General features: G+C 57.7%; 1 protein-coding gene across 1 annotated transcript; it reads left to right on the forward strand.

Moving 5' to 3' along the window:
• The first annotated feature begins 12,005 nt into the window (after positions 1 to 12,005).
• Positions 12,006 to 13,427, forward strand: PPDPF (pancreatic progenitor cell differentiation and proliferation factor). Its single transcript, XM_021672482.2, has 4 exons — positions 12,006 to 12,136; positions 12,579 to 12,658; positions 12,801 to 12,878; positions 12,954 to 13,427. The coding sequence occupies exons 2-4, from the start codon at positions 12,604 to 12,606 to the stop codon at positions 13,163 to 13,165; spliced, it is 345 nt and encodes a 114-aa protein (XP_021528157.1). The 5' UTR covers positions 12,006 to 12,136; positions 12,579 to 12,603; the 3' UTR covers positions 13,166 to 13,427.
• Positions 13,428 to 22,528: the final 9,101 nt, after the last annotated feature.

Consider the following 22,528-nt stretch of genomic DNA (forward strand, 5'->3'; position numbering starts at 1 on the left):
CACCCTCCTGTGACCCATGGAAACCTCGTTTGCTCTAAGGGCACTGGACAAGTGCCAGGACATGCATGACCGCGCTGTGTCGGGTCTGGTTCTTCTCACTCAGCCAGCGCCGCGGAGGCCCGTCCAGGGGTTCTCAGCCAGCGCTGCGGAGGTCCGTCCAGGGGTTCTCAGCCAGCGGTGCGGAGGCCCGTCCAGGGGGTTCTCAGCCAGCGGTGCAGAGGCCCGTCCAGGAGTTCTCAGCCAGCGCTGCGGAGGCCCGTCCAGGGGTTCTCAGCCAGCGGTGCGGAGGCCCGTCCAGGGGTTCTCAGCCAGCGGTGCGGAGGCCCGTCCAGGGGTTCTCAGCCAGCGGTGCGGAGGCCCGTCCAGGGGTTCTCAGCCAGCGCTGCGGAGGCCCATCCAGGGTGTTTCGGGATCGAGAGCTCCTTCCTTCTGTCGCTGAGCGGGACCTCGCACACCATGCACCACGGTCCGTCCACTCACCCTCAGAAGGACACTTCCAGGTTGAGCAGTTATGAATAGGGCTGCCATCAACATGTGTGTACAGTTTCTTAACGTAAACCTGTTTGAATTTGTCTTGGAGAAATGCTGAGACGCAGAATTGCCGGGTCGTACGCCAGGCAGACGTTTCCCTTCGTCAGAAGCTGCGACCTGGCCCCAGACGTGGCTGCATCACCTGCGCTCCCAGGGAAGTTCCAGGAGCCTCACGGCCGCTACGGCACTTACTGTGGTTGGTGTTTGGATTTTTTTTTTTTTTTTTTTTTTTTTGCTGCTCTCACAGGTAGGATCTCATGTTGCTTCTAATTTGCATTTCCCTAACATTTCACAGGCTGGTTGGTACATGGTCTTGGGCGAAGCTCCCTTTGAAGTCTTTTATCATTTTTTAAAAACAGCTTTATTGAGATGTCATTTACGTGCCATGATAGTCACCCATTTAAAGTGCACGCTGCAGCGGCTGTTACACATTTACGGAGCTGTGCAACCATCACCATAATCTAATTTTAGAACATTTCATCACCCCAAAAAGAAAGCTTGTACCACCTGCGAATCAGTCCTCATTCCTCTTCCTCCTCCAGCCGAACCTCGGGAGCCACTGGGCTGCTTTCTGCCTGTTCCGGATGCTTCCTGTGAGCGGGACCGTGCGGGGTGTCATCTTTGCTGACTGGCTGCCTTCCCCTGGCTGTTCTGGGTGTGGCTTCGCATCGCAGACTCCACCAGGACTTCATTCTTTCCTATTGCCAAACAACACTTCGCTGTAGGGAGGGGCCTCATCTTGTCCATTGTTCATCAGTTGATGGACGTCTGGGTTGTGTCCACCTTTATGTTTTTCTTGAGACGGAGTCTCACTCTGTTGCTCAGGCTGGAATGCAGTGGTGTGATCTCAGCTCACTGCAACCTCCACCTGCCTCCCGGATTCAAGTGATTCTCCTGCCTCAGCCTCCCAAGCAGCTGGGATTATCAGCACCCACCACCATGCCTGGCTAATTTTTGTATTTTTAGTAGAGACGGGGTTTTACCACGTTGGCCAGGCTGGTCTCGAACTCCTGACCTCAGGTGATCCGCCCACCTTGGCCTCTCAAAGTGTTGGGATTACCGGCGTGAGCCACTGCACCCGCCTGTTTCCACTTTTTAGCTAATAGCAACAATGCTCTACGGGCATACGAGTTTTTTGTGGACACGTTTTCATTTATCCTGGGTAGGTACTGAGGGACAAAATCCTGTGGCTATATTTAGCCTTTTGAGGACCTGCCAAAGTGTTTTCCAAAGTGGTTACACCATTTGACATTCCCAACAGCTATGCACTAGGGTTTCCATCCCTCTGCTTCTGTTATTGTGCGTCTTTTTATTAGCTTCTGGCAGGTGTGAACTGCTGTCTCATTGGGGGTTTTATCTGCATTTCCCTAACAACTAACAGTGTGAATCTTTCGCAAACCTTTTAGCCATTTGTATGTCTGGTTTGCAGAAATGGCTATTAAAATCTTTGGTCTTTTTTTTTTTTTTTTTTTGAGACAGAGTCTCACTCTGTCACCCAGGCTAGAGTGCAATGGCAGTCTCCACTCACTGCAACCTCTGCCTCCTGGGTTCAAGTGATTCTCCTGCCTCAGCCTTCTGAGTAGCTGGCATTACAGGTGCGTGCCACCACACCCGGCTAATTTTTGTATTTTCAGTAGAGACGGGGTTTCACCGTGTTGGTAAGTCTGGTTTCTAATTCCTGACCTCAGGTGATCTGCCCGCCTTGGCCTCCCAAAGTGCTGGGATTACAGGCACGAGCCACTGTGCCCGGCCCCTTGGCCCATTTTTAAACTGAATTGTTTATTTTTATTTTTTGCTGTTGAGTCTTCAGAGTTTTTTATGTATTGTGGATACAAGTCCTCTGTCAGATGCATGATTTGCAAATCCTTTCTCCAAGTCTGCGGCTTGTCTTTCTAATCTTTTAACAGGGTCATTCACAATACAAGTTTTTTATTTCAGTGAAGCCCAGTTTATCCGTTTTTCTTAAATGGATCATGCTTTTAATGTTGGCTACTCAGGTCACAAAGATTAGCTCTTAGACTTTCTTCTAGCTGTTTTATAGTTTACGTTTTACATTTGGATCATTGTCCATTTGTACAGTTAATCTTTGTGTAGTATGTGAGATTCAGGTCAAGGTTCTTTATTTTTTGGCACGTGAATGTCAAATTCTTCCAACACCATTTGTGAAAATATTACACTTTTTTTTTTTTTTTAAATAAGAACTCACTCTGTTGCCCAGGCTGGAGTGCAGTGGCATGATCTCAGCTGACTGCAACCTCCGCCTCCTGGGCTCAAGCGATCCTCCCACCTCAGCCTCCCGAGTAGCGAGGACTATAATACGCACGTGCCATGATGCCCAGCTATTCTTTGTAGAGACAAGTTCTTACTATGTTGCCTCGGCTGATCACTAACCTCCGGGCTCAAGTGATCCGCCCGCCTCAGCCTCCCAAAGTGCTGAGATTGCAGGCGTGAGCCGCTGTACCCAGCGGAAAAGAATAACTTTCTCTATCAAATCACTGCTGTGCCTTTCCCAGAGAACATCTGGTCACGTTTGTGTGGCGCTGTCTCTGGACTCCATCCTGTGACACGGATGCACGTGTCTGTCTCCTCACAAGATCTCACTGTCTCATTTTGTTTTGTTCTTTTATTTTTATTTTTCTAAGACATCTTGTTATAGCACACTGTCTTGATTAATGTGATTTTATAACAATTTCTAAAATGAGGTCATGCCTGGGAGCAGTGGCTCACGCCTGTAATCCCAACACTTTTGGAGGCTGAGGCAGGCAGATATCCTGAGGCCAGGAGTTCCAGATCAGCCTGGACAACATGGTGAAACCCTCTCTCTACTAAAGTTACAAAAATTAGCTGGGCGTGGTAATGCATGCCTGTAGTCCCAGCTACTTGGGAGGCTGAAGCACAAGAATCACTTGAACCCAGGAGGTTGCAGTGAGCTGAGATCGCACCGCTGCACTCCAGGCTGGGCAACAGAGTGAGACTCCATCTCAAAAAAATAAAAAAATATATAAAATGAAATAAAACTAGGTCTTATATGGAAAAAATAGACTTTTTAACAAATGATGTTGGGAAAACTGCATATCCACCTGCGATATAATGAAGCTGGCCTTTCTCTCACCTATATGTCAACATGAGATCTAATAAAAACATAGAATTATTCAAAGAAACCATAGGTGTAGGCTGGACGCAGCGGCTCGTGCCTATAATCCCCCAGCAATCTGGGAGTCTGAGGTGGGAGGATCACTCAGGAGTTCAAGACCAGCTTGGGCAAAATAGAGAGACCACATCTCTACAAAAAATTAAGAAATTAGCCTGGAGTGGTGGTGTGCACCTGTAGCCCCAGCTACTAGGAAGGCTGAGATGGAGGAATCCCTTGAGTGTAGGAGGCCAAGGCTGCAGTGAGCTGAGAATGTGCCACTGCCCTCCGGCCTGGGCAACAGAGGAAGACCCTGTCTCAAAAAAATAATAATAATAAGTAAATGTTCATGACCTTGGATGGCAATGAATTCTTAGATAAGACACTAAAACAACAAGCAACGTAAGAGAAAGTAGGTAACTGGAATTTGCCAAAATTAAAAACTTTTGTGCATCAGAGGACACTGTCAATCTACAGAACGGGGGGAAATATTTGCAGATCATAGCAGATAAGGTTCCAGCATTCAGAATACATAAAGACTCTTACACCTCAACAATACAAAGACAAAAAAACCAATTAAAATGGGCAAAGGGTCCAAATAAACATTTATCCAAAGAAGATGACCAAATGGTCAATAAGCAAATACAAAGATATTCAGTATCACTAGTCACTAGGGAAATGCAAATCAAAGTCACAGTAAAACACCACTGCACACTCCAAGGTGGCTATAATCAGAAATATGAAAAATACCGAGTGTTGGCAAAAATGTGGAAAATGGGACGCCTCTTCCATTGCTGATAGCAATGTGAAATGTTCCGGCCACTGTGGAAAACAGTCTGGCAGTTACTCAATAAGTTAAACATTGAATTACCATGTGACCCAGCAACGCCACTCCCCGGTACAGTACAAAACCTTGTACACGCAGTGTTTGCAATGGCACTATTTGTAATATCCAAAAGGTGAAAAAACTCAAATGTCCATCAGTGGATGAATGGATGAATGTGATCTAGCCACCCAAAGGAATATTATTCAGCCATAAAAAAAATTAATCTAGCCAGGCACGGTGGCTCACACCTGTAATCTCAACACTTTGGGAGGCCAAGGCGGGTGGATCACCTGAGGTCAAGAGTTTGAGACCAGCCTGACCAACATGGAGAAACCCCATCTCTACGAAAAATACAAAATTAGCCAGGTGTGGTGGTGCACGCCTGTAATCCCAGCTACTCGGGAGGCTGAGGCAGTGGAATTGCTTGAACCCAGAGGCGGAGGTTGCAGTGAGCCGAGATTGCACCACTGCACTCTAGCCTGGGTAACAAGAGCGAAACTCCATCTAAAAAAAAAAATAAATCTAGAAAACTGGGTGAAATAAACCAGAAAGAAAAAGGCACAATTTGTATGATTCCATTTGTATAATGAGCTCAGAATAGGTAAATTCAGAGAGACAGAAAGCAAATTAGTGGTTGCAGGGGCTGGGGCTGGGACCGGGAAGGGACTGTTTGATGGGTGTGGAGTTTCCTTTTGGGAAGATGAAATGTTTTGGAACCAGACAGAGGTGCTGGGTGCCCTGCTCCATGAGTCTTACATGATGCTACTGAATTGCATATGTTAAAACACTCAATTTTATGATATGGGAATTTTACCTCAATAAAAGTAATTGAATAGTATAATTTCTCTATATCATTATTATCATCATTATTATTATGAGATGGAGTCTTGCTTTGTTACCCTCAGTTTCAAGCGATTCTCCTGCCTCGGCCTCCTGAGTAGCTGAGATTACAGGTGCCCACCACCACGCCTGGCTAATTTATTATTATCATTATTATTATTATTTTGAGACAGTGTCTTGCTGTGTCAACCAGGCTGGAGGGCAATGGCGTGATCTACACTTACCACAACCTCCACCTCCTGGGTTCAAGTGATTCTCCTGCCTCGGCCTCCAGAGTAGCTGGGACTACAGGTGAGCGCCACCACACCCGGCTAATTTTTTGTATTTTTAGAAGAAACAGGGTTTCACCGTGTTGGCCAGGCTGGTCTCAAACTCCTGACCACGTGATCCACTGTGTCCGGCCAATTTTGTATTTTTTTTTTTTTTTTTTTTTGGAGACGAAGTCTCACTCTGTCGCCCAGGCTGGAGTGCAATGGCACAATCTCGGCTCAGTGCACCTCCTGGGTCCAAGTGATTCTCCGGCCTCAGTCTCCTGAGTAGCTGGGATTACAGGTGACCAACAGCATGTCCACTAATTTGTGTATTTTTAGTAGAGACGGGGTTTCACCGTGTTGGTCAGGCTGGTCTTGAACTCCCGAACTCAGGTAATCCTCCTGCCACCGAGCCCGGCCTGATTTGCCATTTAAATGGAGATTTTCCTGGTTCACTTATGCCAGGTCATTTTGGATTTTATCCTAAAGTTCAGGGTTTTATTCTTTTTAGAGATGGGGTCTCTCTCTCTCGCCCATGCTGGAGAGCAGTGGTGTGATCATAATTCACTGCAGCTTGGAACTCCTGGGCTCAAGTGATCCTCCCGCCTCAGCCTCCTGAGTCGCTGGGACCACAGCACCTGGCTCTTTGATGAACAGACTCCCCGTTTGTTGTTCGCCTTTGGCTAAATTCCAAAGCACTGAAATGGTTGCTTCTGACTTTTGTTCAGATTTACAGGTGCATTTTGGGGAAAGGGTTTGTTGACCTCCTCACCCCTTCACTCTGGAAATCTTTAAAATATTTTATTATGCAATTCAATCTTCTGTCCAACATACGTGTGGAATGCCTGCCTCCGACATGGCTGGCTCTGCCTCAGCCGCTGGGACCGGGGTGAACAGACGCACCAGCTTCTCCCACAGTGCTGTGTAAACAGCAAGCAAATGCCCCAGGCTACTGCCAACAGTGAGAAGTGCGGGGATTAACATCGAACTTTCACCGAGCACCCGCCCCGTGCCAGACACTAGTCCGAGCACCTGCAGGAAGCATCCTTCCCTTGAGGCGGCCCCAGGAGTCAGCTACGCCATCTCATGGGCAGGGACACTGAGGAACAGGGAGCGTCGGCCGCTGCCCCCCGGCCTTCATCTGGCGAGTCAGGGGCATAGCAGGCCTTCATCAAACATTAGTCAGCACTTCTGTTTTCTATTTTCCTCAGCAGATGGTGACACCATCTAAGAGGCAGCAGCTGCCACCAGGAGGAAGAGCCTCTGACCCCGAAGGCAATGGGCAGAGCTGGCACCGGGACCGTGGTGCGAACACACCACTCTCCCTCCAGCGGCCAACTAAGGAGCCCCAGGGGTCCCCAGTCACCTGTGGGAGGAGCATAGTGCAGGTGGCGATGGGTCCCGGAGGCAGAGCAGGGCTGTAAGCCTCCACACTGGGGCCTCCCATCCCGTCCCCGCCACACGCTGGTTAGGAAGGTGCCACCACCGCCCCGTCCACGAAGGAGGCCACAGTGGCTAAGGGATGGCAGGCAGCCCTTACGAGTGAGACCGGAAGCCTTTCCCTCCTGCCCTGTGGGAAACCTGTGGCTGTCACCATCCTCTCCAGCCGAACATCCCCATCGATGCCATCACTGCCCTCGTCCAGCTGTGCCCTGTCCTGTCCAGCTGACCGACCCCATCAATGCCATCCCTGCCAGTGATTACATCCCAGCAGCCACCAGGGCTGGACCAGCCTCCCATAGCCTGCACATGATGCATTTTCTGTCCACTTAGCTTTTCCATCCCCATCTCCTGCAGCCAAAGAGGCTCGGGTGCCATGTCTCTCCTTGCTCCTGCTTCCTGACCCCGCACCCGGCCCTGCAGACCTGGGGCCTCCCACAAGCCCCCAGACACACCAAGGGCACCACTGAACCTTCAGAGCCAGGGGACAGGAGCTGATACTCCCTGAGCTCATCCCTCCTGATGGCGCGGTCCCCTCTGTCTGCGGCCACTGTCATGGGAGAAGCCAGGCTCAGCCACTGGCAAGAGCAGGTGGTCGTGGTCCAAGCCCAGGCCACGTGGTTCCCAGTAAGAGCCATGGTCAGGGGCCATCAGCAGCCCCTCAGCCGGATAAGGACGTGGGCCAGCGACATCTGCCGCCTCCACTGCACTTCAGAGGGGACAAGAACCAGGGGGCAGCCCCTGAGGGCATCCCGGGGTCCTCACAAAGGCTGGGGGTCTCAGTGGGCCCAGCAGCCCTCTCCCGCCCTGGCCAGGATGCACCGGCTGGCCATGCAGTGTGTCTGAGGCTTGCTGTGCAGAGGGACTCACAGAGCCCCACCGTCCTGGCTCAGCAAGTGCAGTTTTTACCTGTTCACTTTAAGGAAAATGAAAATGCCTCCTTTCAGAGTCTCTGTGATTGATGTCAGTTGGTGAGGCTGAGAATGAGGTGGACTGGGTCAGGCTGGCCTAGAGGGGGTCGGAAGACCAGCTGTCCAGCAGGGCATGGTCAGCAGACGGCCCCCCACCCCCCATCGGCTCTTTCAGGTCAGGGTGGGCCTGGGCCAGACACCTCACCAGGGTCGCCTGTCCCTGGGCAGCTGCATCTGGGTCCAAGGAAGGCACAAAGGCTGTGCTGGCCAGGTCAATGCAGGCCGCCCCAGTCCCTGCCCAGCCAGGCCTGGCCCTGCATCCTCCCCAGCCCCTTCCCAGGTGCTGGTCCCAGTACTCAGTCTGCACCCAAACTCCATCTCAGCGTCTGCCCCTGAGGACCGGCCTGGGACAGCTCTAACAGGACAGAGTCCCTGGCCGGAGGTGACCACGGTGCAGCCAACGGAGTACCATGCTCCCTGCAGTGTCCCAGGCCCGGCCCGGCACAGCTAGCCTTGCCCTCGACTAGACAGGCCGTGTCCTGTGGCCCTGCCCACGTCCCTGCCCAGCATTGGGCAGTGAAGGCAGGTGTTGGTGTCTGGAGCTGGCCGTGGGAGGCTCTGCTGGCCAGCGCTGCAGGCTCAGTGTGGACGGAGCCCTGGCTAACCCAACAGCTCCCCACCAACTGCAACGATGGGCCCTTGAAGCCAGATCAGCAGGTCTCCCAACCCCCACCCAAGGCAGCTGCAACTCCAACCTGAGAGAGGGGCGTGCTGAGTGCCCCCCCCAGTCTCACGGCCCCTTGGCAGCCCTAGCCTGATTCTGGATGGCCGAGGCTCCTCCATCCTGAGGGTGGGCACAGCTCTGTGTTGGGGTTGGGGGCTCTGTAGCCTCCTGAGGTCCAGAGGGGGGTCCCAGGACCCCAAGCTAAGCGGTGAGCACAGCCTAGCTCCTTTCCCTTCCCTCCCCCCGTCGCCCCCACCAACAGCTGCCCGGCCTGAGCCAGCGCAGGGAGGCCGGAGGGAGGAGCAGAGCCTCAGCCCCACTAGGGAACATTTTCTGCTGGGGCGGGACCTGGCTCCAGCCCCTCCGCACCCACCACCTACCAAAGCTCCCCGCTGCCCGGAGCCCCTCCCTGCTCTGGTGCTCATGCTGCATTTACCAGCCTTAGGTCCTGAACTGCCAAGATAGGACCACCCCTCTCCCCTCAGCTACCCCATCTCTGCCCACAGGTACTGTACCCGGCCCAGACAAGGCCAAAAGCAGCCCCAGCCCGACCAGGAGAAGCCCTGGCAGGTCTCCCGACCCCTGCAATGGCCCTAGGCCGCCCTCTTCCCCAGGGGACTCCCCAAGGCTGGACCTCTGTGCTCCCCCCATGGGTCTGCCACAGGAGACCTGACCCGGTGACCACACTCCCTTTGCCCACCCTGGGGCAGAGCTGCTCCAAGAGTCCTGGCCAGGACCCCAAGGCTTGGCACCAGCCCTCACCCCAACCAGCTGTACCCCAGCGCAGGTAACCACCATGCCCAGATTCAGCATGGGCAGCTCTCAGCCTCAGAGATGGGGTGGCCTGCGACCCAGGCCCCACCCCCACTTCCTGGGCTGCAGATGTCTCCTGGTCCCCTGCCCAGGCCGCTGAGTCCGTTTGTGAGGGGCTGTCCAGGGAGTGCCCCTGGCCCACACGGATGCGGGAGGCTGTGGTGGGCTAGCCCTGGGCTGTGGGTCCTTCGGGCTGGCAGTGCAAGCCTCCCGAGACAAGCCTGGGTCTGGTCATAAAGTTCCACCCTCCGAGCGTCAACCCGACTGACCCATCTGCCTTATCGGGGACCCATCGGGGGCTGCACACCTCTCCCAGGGCAGGTCCCCCCACGGCCACCCAGCGCCGAGCTCTGACTCCCAGCGGGGGCTCAGGCGGTTCCCTGCCCTCCTGCGCAGACCTCGCTGAAACCTGACCCCGCCGCAGCAGCCTCTGCACTCTGCCCCCCACGGGAAGGCCGCTCCCCTCTGGCTCACCGTTCCCTGCGCTTGGCCCTGCCACGTGCACACAGCAGGTGCTTAACACACTCCGAAATGAACACACGGAACGGTGCCGGGCCCGGGAGCGCCTTCCCCACCTGTTCAGGGGCGCCAGGGCGCCCCTCCAAGTCTGGCTCTGGGGCCTCCCAGGGTCCCTGCCGAGCTCTGGTCCCCGTCTGACGGCCGTCCCCGCCAGCTCCGGGAGCCACGGAACAAGCGCACCCGGGCCGACTCCGGAGCCCTCGGACTGCGCCGCGCCGCGGACCTCCCGGGCCCTCTCCGAAGACGCCGCCCGGCCAGGCCGCGATTTCCGCCAGGGCGGGCCGCCTCCCCCGCGAGCCGAGGAAGGTGTGCGGAGGGTGTTGGGGGGGGGTCGGGGGTGCGCAGGGCGCGGGGGAAACGCCTTCGACCTGGAAGGGAGGACAGCAGGCGGGGCGGGCCGTCCCCAGGGCCCGAGGCTCCTGCCGGGAACGCTCTGGGTTCCCCAAGCGCGGGGTCTCTGAGCAACGGGGCGCAGCCCCCGCCTCCAGAGACCGGAGACTCGCCCTAGACGGCAGCCTTGACCCCCGCACCCGAGTCCGCCGCCCTCCCGTCTGCGCCCCGCCTCTACGCGCCTCCGCCGCCCACCCTTTCGCCGCCCCCCGCAGGCGGCTGCAGCGGCCTGGGGCTGGGAACCCGGGTGCAGGGTCCAGAGGCGCCACAGCCGCGAGCGGGGCTCCGGGGGGGATCCGCGCACGCAGCACCTGGGGGACCGCCGGGCGCTCCCGCCGCCTCCACGGGGGCTGGAGAGGACGGGACGGGCCAGGCGGGGTTCTGAGACCGGGCCAGGGGTGGCGGGCGGGGCGGGGCGGGGCGGGGCGGGGCGAGGCGGGGTAAGGGCGGGGCCTGGACCCGGGGGCGGGGGAAGGGAGGGGCCTGGACCTGGGGCGGGGGTCGGGGCGGGGCCTGGACCCGGGGGCGGGGCGGGGAAGGGCGGGGCCTGGACCCGGGGGAGGGGGGGCAGGGGCGGGGCCTGGACCCGGGGTAGGGGAGGAGGGGCGGGGCCTGGACCCGGGGCGGGGCGGGGGGAAAGGCGGGGCCTGGACCCGGGGGGCGGGGCTCTAGGACCCGGGCCGGAGTCTTTTAACCCCTGCTTGTCAGGCGCGTCGCTCGCGTACAGACACCACCGGGCTTTGTGTGGGAAATGAGGCTGTTTTATTTCTCGCTGGGTGCAAGCGGGCCAAGTCCAAAGGAGTTAGGCAAAGCGGGTAGGAAAGGGGACTGGTCATATAGGTTGAGGCAAGTGGTCGGTTAAAGGTGGTAATCTATCTTGGGGAGGGGAAGGGCGTCACGGGCTGCACGGTCACTGGAGAAACCCAGTGTCCAGGGGGAAATCCGCGAGGCCGAGCAGGAACGGTGGTTGCGGGTTGCAGGGGGAGAGCCATTAGGTGAGGCAGGAGCAAGTTGTTTCACTTCTCTTTGTGGCCACCTGGTTACTTCAGACTTTCTGGCTCCTGGGGACCGTCCAGAGTTGTACGTGCGGGTCACCAAGGCTATGATGGCCAGGCTCGGACCTGGAGGCCTGGTACTGCAGACCCAGGCCCGGCCGGGCCGCCCCAGACGAAAGCCACCGCGGGGCTGGGTTCAGCGGAAGCCGCACGGCGACACTCGGACCGAGGAAGAATCTGAGGACGCGGCTTCGCCGGGGATCGGGGCGGAGCGAGTGGGCCCGGGGGCGGGGCCGAGCGGCTGGGCGGGGCCGAACAGTGCTCGGGGCGGGGTCGAGAGGGGCTGGGGCGGGGCCGAGCGGGGCTGGGCGGGGTCGAGAGGGGCTGGAGCGGGGCCTAGTGGGGGCTCGGGGCGGGGCCGAGTGGGGCTGGGGCGGGTCAAGAGGGGCTGGGGCGGGGCCGAGCGGGGCTCGGGGCGGGGTCGAGAGGGGCTGGGCGGGGCCGAGCGGGGCTCGGGGAGGGGTCAAGAGGGGCTGGGGCGGGGCCGAGAGGAGCTGGGGAGGAGCCGGCGAGCCCAGCCCTCCGTGACGCGGCCGGACCCCCGGGCATATAAGTGGACGCGTCCGCGCCTGCGCACTCTGCGCGCGCCCGTCTCGGTCGTGGAGCGGCCTCCCGCGGTCTCCTTTGCAAATGGGCTCCGTGGCCTAGCGCCCCCGTCCCCGCCACCCGTGATCGTGCGCCGAGGCCCGGAGGGGTCGCCGCCCAGGTGAGGGTCCGCGCGGATGGGCCGAGCAGGCCGGGGGCGCGCAGGCCGGGCCGGTGGGCTCCCCTCCTGTACCCTCCTGTCCCCTCCTCTCCCCTCCTGTCCCCTCCTGTCCCCTCCTCTCCCCTCCTGTCCCCTCCTCTCTGGTCGTCTCCGCCTGGTGCGCGCTGGGCGCGGGGTCCCGGGCGGGCTGCTCTCGGGCCGGGCGGGTCGGGACGACGCCCGCCAGGTTCCTGGAGGCCCCGCGCACAAAGCGCCTTTGTTCCGCCGGCGCGGCCGGTTCGGGCTGGTTGGAGCCGCCCGCACCCCGCGCGGCGAAGGCGGTCCCGGGAGCTGGGGAGCCCCGCCCGCCTCGGTAAATAGCCCCGCGCGTCGGCTCCACCCGCCCGGGAGCGCCTTCCCGAGCGAGGCCCGCTGACCCGAGGGGCCCCTCGACCCTGCGCAGGTCCCACCAGCCCGCAAGCCAGAGCATGGCGGCCATCCCCTCCAGCGGCTCGCTCGTGGCCACCCACGACTACTACCGGCGTGAGTAGCCCCTGCCCCCCACCACGCAGACGCCCTGCCCGCTCCTCGCCCCACGTACCGCCTGCATGACCCCTAAGGGCCGGTGGGCTGGGGGTCCCCGCGCCCCGCGCCCTGCGCTGCTGACGGGACCTCTCCTCTCCAGGCCGCCTGGGTTCCACTTCCAGCAACAGCTCCTGCAGTAGTACCGAGTGCCCCGCGGAAGCCATTCCCCACCCCCCGGGTGAGTTCAGGGCCGCCCCTCTCCACCGCCCCCCCAGGAGCTGGCACCGTCATGACCCCGCTTTGCTTCTCTCAGGTATCCCCAAGGCTGACCCGGGTCACTGGTGGGCCAGCTTCTTTTTCGGGAAGTCCACCCTCCCGTTCATGGCCACGGTGCTGGAGTCTGCAGAGCACCCGGAACCCCCCCAGGCCTCCCGCAGCGTGACCACCTGTGGCCTGGCTCAGGACGCCCCGAGGAAGCAGCCCGGGAGTCAGCCCAGCACAGCCAGCGCTGGGCCGCGGTCCTGACCTGAGCGATGACCACCAGCTCCAGGCCTGCGGAGGCGCTAGGCCACCAGAGCCCCTCCCGCCCCCACAACCCCCACGTCCCCCCACCCTTGGTAGACTAGGCGGCTGCAGCCAGCAGACCTCCACATCCACACAGCAGACACCAAAAAGGACTGAGGGCCCGGCTCTCTACCGCCCAGCTCGCCCCAGCCCTGAGCAGCTTTCCTGACACCCGGAACTGTGCGCCTGGCACCAAGCAGAAAATAAACTCCAAGCAGCCACATCCCCGCTGGTGTGTGCCTGAACTGTGTGGCCAAGCTTCTGTCTGAGTGTGGGAAATGGCTGAACCCCTCCCAACCTCACTTCCTGTTGGGGACTGGCCTGGTCCCGCTGTGAGGCCGCTGCTGGGGCTGAGAAGGGTGGGGTTCCCTGCTGCTTCCGGGGAGCCTTGGGCAGCAGGCAGTCCTGGAGCTGGGCAAGCAGGCCTCAGGGCAGCCACCTTGAGCATGGGAGGGCTGGTCCTCGGAGGGATTGAGGCCCCTTATCCGAAGAGGCGCCAGGCAGTCAGCCTCTGGCTGTGAGCTGGGAAGCTCCCACCTGAGGGACCAGTGCGTGCTGGCAGGCCGCCTCCCAGCGGGTCTGGGCATCTTCAGGGGTCTCCCAAGGGCCTCCCGCAGGGCTGTTGCCCCAAGACAGGCTGAGGGGTAGGGGCCGCAGGCACTCTGCAGGGGTCCTCCTGCCACAGGTAGCCCAGCTTAAAGGTCAGAGGGCGCAGGAATGAGGGGGTGGGCTGTATCATCTGGGCAGGCACAATGCCAGACCTGCCTGGAGCCAGGGGGGCGGGGGTGGTCTGCACACAGGAGCAAGTGGGCTGTGAGCTCAGTAGACTCCTCTGTAACCAAGGCAAGCAGTGTCCCCACACCTCCTGGGGCCTGCAGGGATTGACTCAGGTCTGTTGAGAGGCAGCTTAGTGAGGGGTGGGAGTCAGTGAGATGGCTGGAGACTTGGTGTGTGGCCGGGGACACGGTGAGGGGAGGGGTCTCCCTAGGATGGGGTTCAGTGGGGGCTGCAGGGGCCTCTGAGAGCAGTGGGGTTCAGTTGGTGGGAAGGCATCTGGCTTGTGGCCTCTGATGGCCGAGACTTTGTCCTGCCCAAAGGGTGGGGGCAGCCTCACCCAGGCATCCAGGCCGGGTTCAGTGCTGAGCTGGGTGGGGAAGCCTCCTGTGGACCCAGGAGTGGGAGGCTGCTCCCAAGGGCAGCTGAGCCTCCTGCAGTCTTTTCAGTGTACAGATGAGGCTCCCAAAGTCCCCCGGGGGCAGCTGCTGATGACCATGTTGGGACAGCCCCTGGTCCCCACAGAGACCCCCCTCCACACACACACAGCTGTGAGGGTGTAGGAGTCGGTGTTGAAGGGAGAGCCCAGCCACACTTAGGTCCCCACCACACGTGGCCCAGGGGGCTCTGCCCTTGTCTCAGCTGAGCTGAAGGGTGTGGAGCTGTCCTGGCTTTTGGAGTCGGTGGGGCAGGGGCACTGCCCAAGAGCTGGTGTCTCGGACAGAGCACCTGGGAGGAGGAAGCAGCTGAGCCCTGGGCTGCCCAGGGCATCGTTGTCCCCTGTTTCAGGTCAGGGGGCTCCTTGGCTGGAGGATCTCATGACCCCGGGAGTGACCATGCCCTGCTATTGGGAGCTGCACCTTCATCAGATTCTCTGTAGCGGGGAGAAGTCTTATCTTTTCCTCACCTGTCACAAGATTCATGGCTGAGACCCTTGAACAAGACAGATTGGGCCAAGCGAGGTGGCTCATACCTGTAACCCCAACACTTTGGGAGGCCAAGGCGGGTGCATCACTTGAGGCCAGGAGTTCAAGACCAGCCTGGCGAGCATGGTGACAAAAACCCTGTTTCTACTAAAAAATACAAAAATTAGCCAGACATGATGGTGCATGCCTGTAGTTCCAGTTACTGGGGAGGCTGAGGTGGGAGGATCCCACCTAAAAATCCTAGGAATTGAGCCTGGGCAGTGCTGTGGGTAACCCCCCTTCTGGGCACTGAGGAAGGAGAGCTACGCAGACCCCTGGCACGTTTGGTGCCTGAAGAATAACTTGCTGCTCATTTCTTTCCTTTTACATAATCCTTTTATATAGTCGTGTCTTAGTTTGTAGTCAGAGGAGTGTCAAGAGCAGACAGTGCAGGCATGAGCTAGGGAAAAACAGCCACACCAGGGCAAGAATCTGCGGCCCAGGCGGCAGTGCCCCTGCCTGAAAGGGCGTGCGCTACGTGGCAGGCCGGCCCAGGGGGCAGCGCTCAGTATCGTAAAGATACCCGCTGTACGGCAGGCGTGGAGCAAGAGTCACTCTTCCTGAAAGAGAGCTGCAGTATCTGGTGTCCAGTTCTTGTGGAAAGCTGGCCGCAGGCCGGCAATCCCGCGAGCGTCCGAGGGCTAAAAACCCCTGCAATACAACCGGGTAATCGTGCCTCGGTGGCTCTGTGCCCTGTCAGCTCTGCTGCTACTGAGCTGACTGTGGAAAACCCTCAAAGTGGCCCACCCCTCGGTAAGATGTTGCACACCGCCCCCTCCTGGCTGCACGCCGCCCCCTCCTCTCTGCACACCGCCCACCTCCTCGCCTCGGTGACCTAACGAGGATGGGCCCCTTGCTTCTTGCTCACGTGATTGTCTTGACCCTATCACTGTTCTTAAGATGAGCTCACTCACTGCCCTTTCCCCCCCGACCCGTACCCAGTAAATACAGACGCGCCTGGACGCTCGGGGCCTCGCCTGCGTCCGCTTGTAAGTGGCGTTGGCCCCGAGCCCAGCTGCTCTTATCCAGCCTCTTGGTGTCTTGTTTCCTTATTTCCCGCAGTTTCTCACAGCACGAGACATCTCATAGTTGGAATTAACAGCCTGTGCCCTCCACCTGCTGCCGCTACCTAAGGTGTTACCCATTTGGTCCCCGTCAAATCACCTGTAATTGGAACTGCAGGGGCTGTTTCTCATGTTTCCGTGGGCATCTACCCATGGTTACAGGAGTTAGCAACGTGGCCTCCTTGATTATTCCCCCTTTTACATGGATTGGGTGTTCTTGCCTCAAATTTAACAACCCTACCCTATGCCTCCGTGAGCTCGGGATAAACCTGGCAATTCCTGGTCATAGTACACCCCCTCTATAGGGAACCCTGGTCCTGCCCACGGCTGACAATCAGGCTGATCCCCGTTACAACACGCTCCTGCTCCCGACGCTGTGCACCAGCCACAGATGAGGCAGAACTGCCACAGCAGCCACAGTAGCCACACCAGCCCCCTGGGGCTGCACAGCCGGCTCAGCCATAGGTGCGGCCCCGGCAGCAGCCGCTGGCTATCTTGGCCATTACCAAACCTGGCCCTCTTAACCCTGATCAAACTATTATTCATCCAGTTACTGGGAAACTTTTTCATTTCCCTTCCGCAAGGACTTTAAGGACGCAGTGAAACGATATGGCACAAACCCTCCTTTGGTCCGTGCCCCTCTAAAGTCTATTGCAGAAGGGCAGCGGCTTGTTCTTTACGACTGGGAAACCCTGATGCGGTCAGTCCTCACTCGCTCCCAATATTTACAATCCTCACATGGTGGAGAGACACTGTTACTAACCGGGTCCGCCTCAATGCCGCTGCTGATCCTCCCATCCCGGTCACGGCGACCAGCTCTTAGGAGCGTGCGAGTGGGTTTCCCCGGCCAGCCTGGCTACCTTACCTGACGAGGCCAACGAATGACTCCGGCGATGCTGTCTAGATGCTTGGGATAAAATTCAGGATGACAGCACACGGACTCCTTCCTTTACAGCTGTCCAACAAGGCTCTAATGAACCTTGCCCTGATTTCCCGGCCCGTCTTCAAGACGCGGTGGAAAAAGCCATTCTGGACCCCGATGGTCAAAAGGTTATTGTAGAACTTACGGCGTATTGAACAGGCTAACTCTGATTGCCAGGCGGCTATCCGCCCTGTGAAAACCAGTCTCACTCCTGGCAGTGACGTCCTTTCAGCTTACATTAAGCCCGTGAAGGTGTTGGCATCACCAGTCACACAGCTACGGTTACGGCTCAATGGCTGGAGCAATGGCAGAGATTCAAGTCACAGATCATTGCCACCGTTGTGGACAGCCCAAACGCTTCCGTAAAGCGTGCCCACGTCGTCCTGATGCGCACCACACCGAAGCAGTACGACGTCCCCCTCAAGCTCCTGCAGCTCCTTCTGTCTCTGTGCCTGCTTCCGTCTGTCCTCACTGCCGAAAGGGATCTCACTGGGCTCTTCCAGACCTGGAAGGCTGAATTCTTCCCCCCGTGCAGGGAAACGGGAAGCAGGGCTGTCCCCAGGCCCTGATAAACAATGGGGTGACCCTGCCTTCCGGGGACTCCCAGTGGGGACCACTGACCTCTCAGGAGACTGCACGAACATTCCAGCCACAGATTCTCCATCGACCTCCTCTGACCTCTGCGTTCCTGGTCCAGCCTGTCCCATTCCCCAATCCCCGCATCAGTCTCCACAAAACCCCTCCGCACTGTCTCACAGTGTGTGCCCCTCCCTCACGGGTACACCAGCAATAGTTTTATGTCCCACTAGGGATGTCTCCCCATTGCCTGGGGACCGCCCCGCAGCCTGTTCTTACGGGTGTTTGTGGCCCACTCCAGTGGGTGCCATCTTACTAAGCGTCCCTTCACAAGGTGTTTGAGTACACACCGGTGTTGTGGACTCTGATTATGCCGGTGACATTCACGCTCTTCTCCCGCTTTCGTTCCTTGGTCTGCCGCTGCAGGGGACCGTATTGCCTCGTCTGTCCTTCGCACGTGCCTCAGTTACCCGCACAGGCGGTCTCGGTAATGTCAACTCCCAGGGTAAAGCTGCCTACTACGCTCCACTCCCAGGGCTAAGCTGCCTACTACGCTCCACTCCCAGGGCAAAACTGCCTACTACGCTCCTGCTGTTACTGACTCCCGCCCCGCGTGCACTACCCATGTTCAGGGCAAACAGTTCCAGGAGGTGGGGGACACGGTGCAGAGGCTTCCACCCTCGCACTCCACCAACGGCCCTGCCACTGGCCTAAGGAAAAGGCCGAAACTGCCCTGGTGGGTGTAGGCCGGGCGTCGGAAGCACACCAGAGCCCTTTAATCCTACAACGTGTCAGGCTGGAGGGACAAACGGCTACCATCCGTCCTGTCATCACCCCCATTCCTGTCAATCTCTGGGGACGCGGCCTGTTGCAACAACGGGGCGCTCATCTTTCCTTTCCTTTGAGGCTGTCTGTAGCCCTCAAAGTGCGAACATCATGGCCTGTATGGGTTATGTTCCAGGTCGTAGCTTAGGCAGGTGTGAGCAGGGGATTCAGGAACCCCCGATTCCCAGTCCAAAGCACCATACTCGGGGTCTTGGTTACCCTGTATAGGAGCGGTCACTGGGACGCTTCCGGAGCCCACGGCCCTTACCTGGCTGTCAGAATCCCCTGTGCTGATTGACCAGCGGCCGCTGTCCCTTTCAACACGGGAAGCTCTTCACTCCTTAGTACAGGGACAGCTAAAACTGGGACACATTGAACCTTCTTCTTCCCCCTGGAATTCACCTGTTTTTATTATACAGAAAAAATCGAGGAAATGGCGAACGCTTACTGACCTTAGAGGGGTCAACAGAGCCATTCAGCCCATGGGAATGTTACGGCCTGGCTTCCCTTCCCAGCCTGCGATACAAGGCTCCTGCCCTTTGCTTGTCACTGACTTATAGGATTTCTTCTTCGACATCCCTCTGACTCCGCAGGACTGTCATAAATTTGCTTTCACGGTGCCCTCCATAAACAACGAGATTGCAGCGGAGGCTCTTGCCTCGAGGTATGATTAACGGCCCCACAGTCTGTCAGTTCTGTGTGTGAAAAGGGCTGTCCCCAGCCAGAACTCAGTTCCCCCAGTGCGATCTGATTCACTATGTGGATGACATTCTGTGTGTGGCTCTGACGCGTGACACTTTTGTCACAGTGTTCTCTGTGCTCACGGAGCTCGTTACAGCAGCTGGCCTATCTCCCCGGAGAAGACCCAGCTGTCCACCCCTTATCAGTACGTAGAAATGCAACTAGAGGAGTCCACGATCAAGCCGAAGCTGGACTGCAGCAAGATGGCTTAGAAACCTTGAATGACTTCCAGCAACTCCTCGGAGACGTTCACTGGATCCATGCAGTACTAGGAATCCCTACTCATGCTCTTTCTGACCTTTTTTCCACCTTGAGAGGGGACCCTCGCCTGCACGACAAACACACCTTTCTCTGGAAGCTGAGCAAGAATCACGTTTTGCAGAACACAGAATCCGTGAGGCCCAGGTGTCTAGGATTCACCCTCTTTGCCTTTTACCGTTCTGACTTTTGCCGCCCCCACTCCCCTGCGGGTGATTAGCAGGATCACAGTCCCGTCGGGGGTGATTTCCGCCTCACGCCACTGCACGATCGCTGTCAGTGTATTGGGATCAACTTTCTACCTCGATAGGGCTGGCTCGTGGCAGGCACTGTGCCTGTCGGGTTTAGAAGCACACGTGAGACGGGAACAGATCCGCCGGGCTTTGTTCGTTCCACCTCCCGGGAGGCTAACCTGGCAGGATTCCCGGTGTCATTGACAACCGTCACCCCGATGTTAAGCTTCTTCGTTCTTCAGCTGACCTCTAGGGTGCTGCCAGAAGTCACCGAAACGCCCGAGGGAGCAGCGACTGTTTTTACTGACGCGGCAAGGCTGCCTTTCCACACTCCAGCTGTTTCAGTTCAGTGAGCAGAACTAATAGCTGTCATTGCGGCCTTGGAAGATTCTCCAGGCCCTTTAAACACTGTCTCAGGCTCTGCTCATGTGGTCCGTGTTACTCACGCCATAGAAACTGCCTTGGTCAAGTTTCTGTCTGACGGCCACTGGGCTCCTGCTCCTGCTTACGAACAGTCGTGCGGCCGGGACCTCCCCTCGTAGATGACACACAGGAGAGCTCGTAGCTCTTTGCCTGGCCCGTTAAGCACAGCCAGTTCCCGGGCAGATGCCTCGGCAGCTGCCGCTCTGCAGGAGGCCCGCAACTTTCATGAATTAACTCATGTTAATGCTTCAGGTCTTAAAGACCGTTACGCTGTTATGTGGAAAGAGGCGAACGGGTCGCCCGCGGTTGCGCTTCCTGCCAGGTTGTCTCCCTTCCCTCACAACCGGCCGGCACCAGCCCCAGGGGTCTCGCTCCCAATGCCTTATGGCAAACGGACGTGACCCACCAGCCTGCTTTTGGGAAGGCTTATTTCATTCATGTATCAATAGACACCTTTTCCCATTTTATCTGGGCCACCTGCCAAATGGGAACATGCGGCCCAGATCTCACACCTCGCTGTGAGGGGTGTACCTGCAAAGCTAAAAACCCATAATGGACCGGGATATACTAGTAAGTCATCTCAGCGCTTCCTAGAGCGATGGGACGTTCAGCACAGCACCGGCATTCCTTACAACGCACAAGGACAGGCCCTGGTAGAAACGGCCAACGGGACTCTCAAGGAACAGTTAAATAAACAACAGAACCAGATGATCGAGATTGCTTCACTCCCCAGGCCAGACTGCCTCTGGCGTTGCTTAGTTTACATTTTCTTCATCACCGCAGGTCTCAGCCTCACGCGGCTGCTGAGCGACGTTTTACAGCCGTTCAACACAACCCTGCAAAGGGAAAGACTGTGCTGGGAAGATTCGGCCACTACAAAATGGACGTCAGGAGCTCCTATAACCGTGGGCCGAGGATTTGCTGGTGCTTCCGCAGAGAACTCTCTTGACCCCGTTTGGATTCCATCGCAGCACCGAAGCTCATCCCGGAGGAACATCACGAGCTCCCCCGCCGCCCCGCAGACATCACAGGAGCGCTCCGCCCTCGGTGAACCGACTTCCGTCTGACCGTGTCGCCCATCTGTCTAATCCTAACTCTTCCCGTCACCACGGCAGTCCTCTGCCACCACCCCCCCGCCAGCGTCCTGTTAACGAAAGCCCGCTTTTTACTCCTTTGCTCACGTGGACTCAGACTGGCCGGCTTGTGAATGTGGCTTGTCACATTACAGATCGATGCAACATCCCTCCTTCTCCCAGCTGTGCTCTCGCTGCCGCTCCCGTTGTCCTTTTCTCTGCGACAGGCTGCCCTGCTGCTGTGCCTCCCATGCCTGGTGACTTCCCCAGCTGGGCATACGTACCTTCCCCGCCGCGTACGCTCCGTCTCTTGGACGGACTCCCACTGAAATCTATACTAACGATAATGCTTCCCTGCCCAGGCCTAATGACAACCGCCTACCTGTCCTCAGAACGAAGGAGGCAGCCCTTTCAAGGCCTCTGTTGGATTTAAATTTCCTCCTCTTTGCCTCGGGCCGACCCCGACTGTCTCCCTCCTGCTCCTCAGCCATGGATGTCGGTTGTACCTCAGGCCAGTAAGGCCTCTTTCCAGACCCAGCATCCATTCCTGTCCCTTTCTCACAGCTAGCAGCCCTGGTCCATCCTATCCTCAGGTCGTCCTTTGTGACAAAACACAGGGTTACTTGCTTGCCCCCAAGTTCCTACGGAAGGTCCGTTCCACATTCATGGTGTTTCCCGGGACCACCGCGTGTGCCCGTTGCCATGGTTACTGCCGTTGCTTGTTGGCGTAACTGCACTGGACCAGAAGCGTACTGTTTGGAATCCCCTCGTCCCTTCACGGAAGACACGGGAAGCTCAGACCTGCATTCTAGGCCTCACCTGTGGACCTTGCCGTTTCCACAGATGGTCCCACGCTGCATCACTGCATCTCGCCCCAAGGTGAGTCGCCCCCCTGAACTGCGGAAGCTGCTGTAGCTTTAACCGGACTTCGTCTTCGGAACGGCTCCTCGGGCGCTCACCTTCGCAGCCTGGGCAATATTGTCCCTAAAGACCAGTGCGTATTTGCAGTTGTGTCAAGCCTCCTTACCTGTTACTGGTTGGCAACTTTTCCGTTTCCTTTGTTACCAATTCTATTGATTGTACCAATTGCAAATTGTTTTCTTGTTTAGATGCTGCCTTTTCTATCAGCTCAAGTGTGCTGTTGGTGAGGGCCAGGGAGGGAGTTTGGATTCCCTTGTGCTACACCGCCCGTGGGAGTCCTTGCACTCAACGCACATTGACTCAAATCCTCGAGGGCATCTTACGTAGCACCCGGTGCTTCATTTTTATGCTGACGCTGTGGTCCTTGGACCGATTGCTGTCACGGCCTCCACTGCAACTGCTGGTGTGGCTGTTCACAACTCCATCCAAACGGCTCACGTTGTTAAACATTGGCAAAAGAATTCCACTAACCCCTGGGATTCTCAGTCCCACACTGTTCGGGAATTGGCTAATCAAATTACTGACCTTCGCCAAAGTGTCACTTGGCCG

This window comes from Aotus nancymaae, unplaced genomic scaffold (assembly GCF_030222135.1).
Source record: "Aotus nancymaae isolate 86718 unplaced genomic scaffold, 86718_ANA_hifiasm-v0.15.2.pri h1tg000029l, whole genome shotgun sequence".
NCBI lineage: Eukaryota > Metazoa > Chordata > Mammalia > Primates > Aotidae > Aotus > Aotus nancymaae.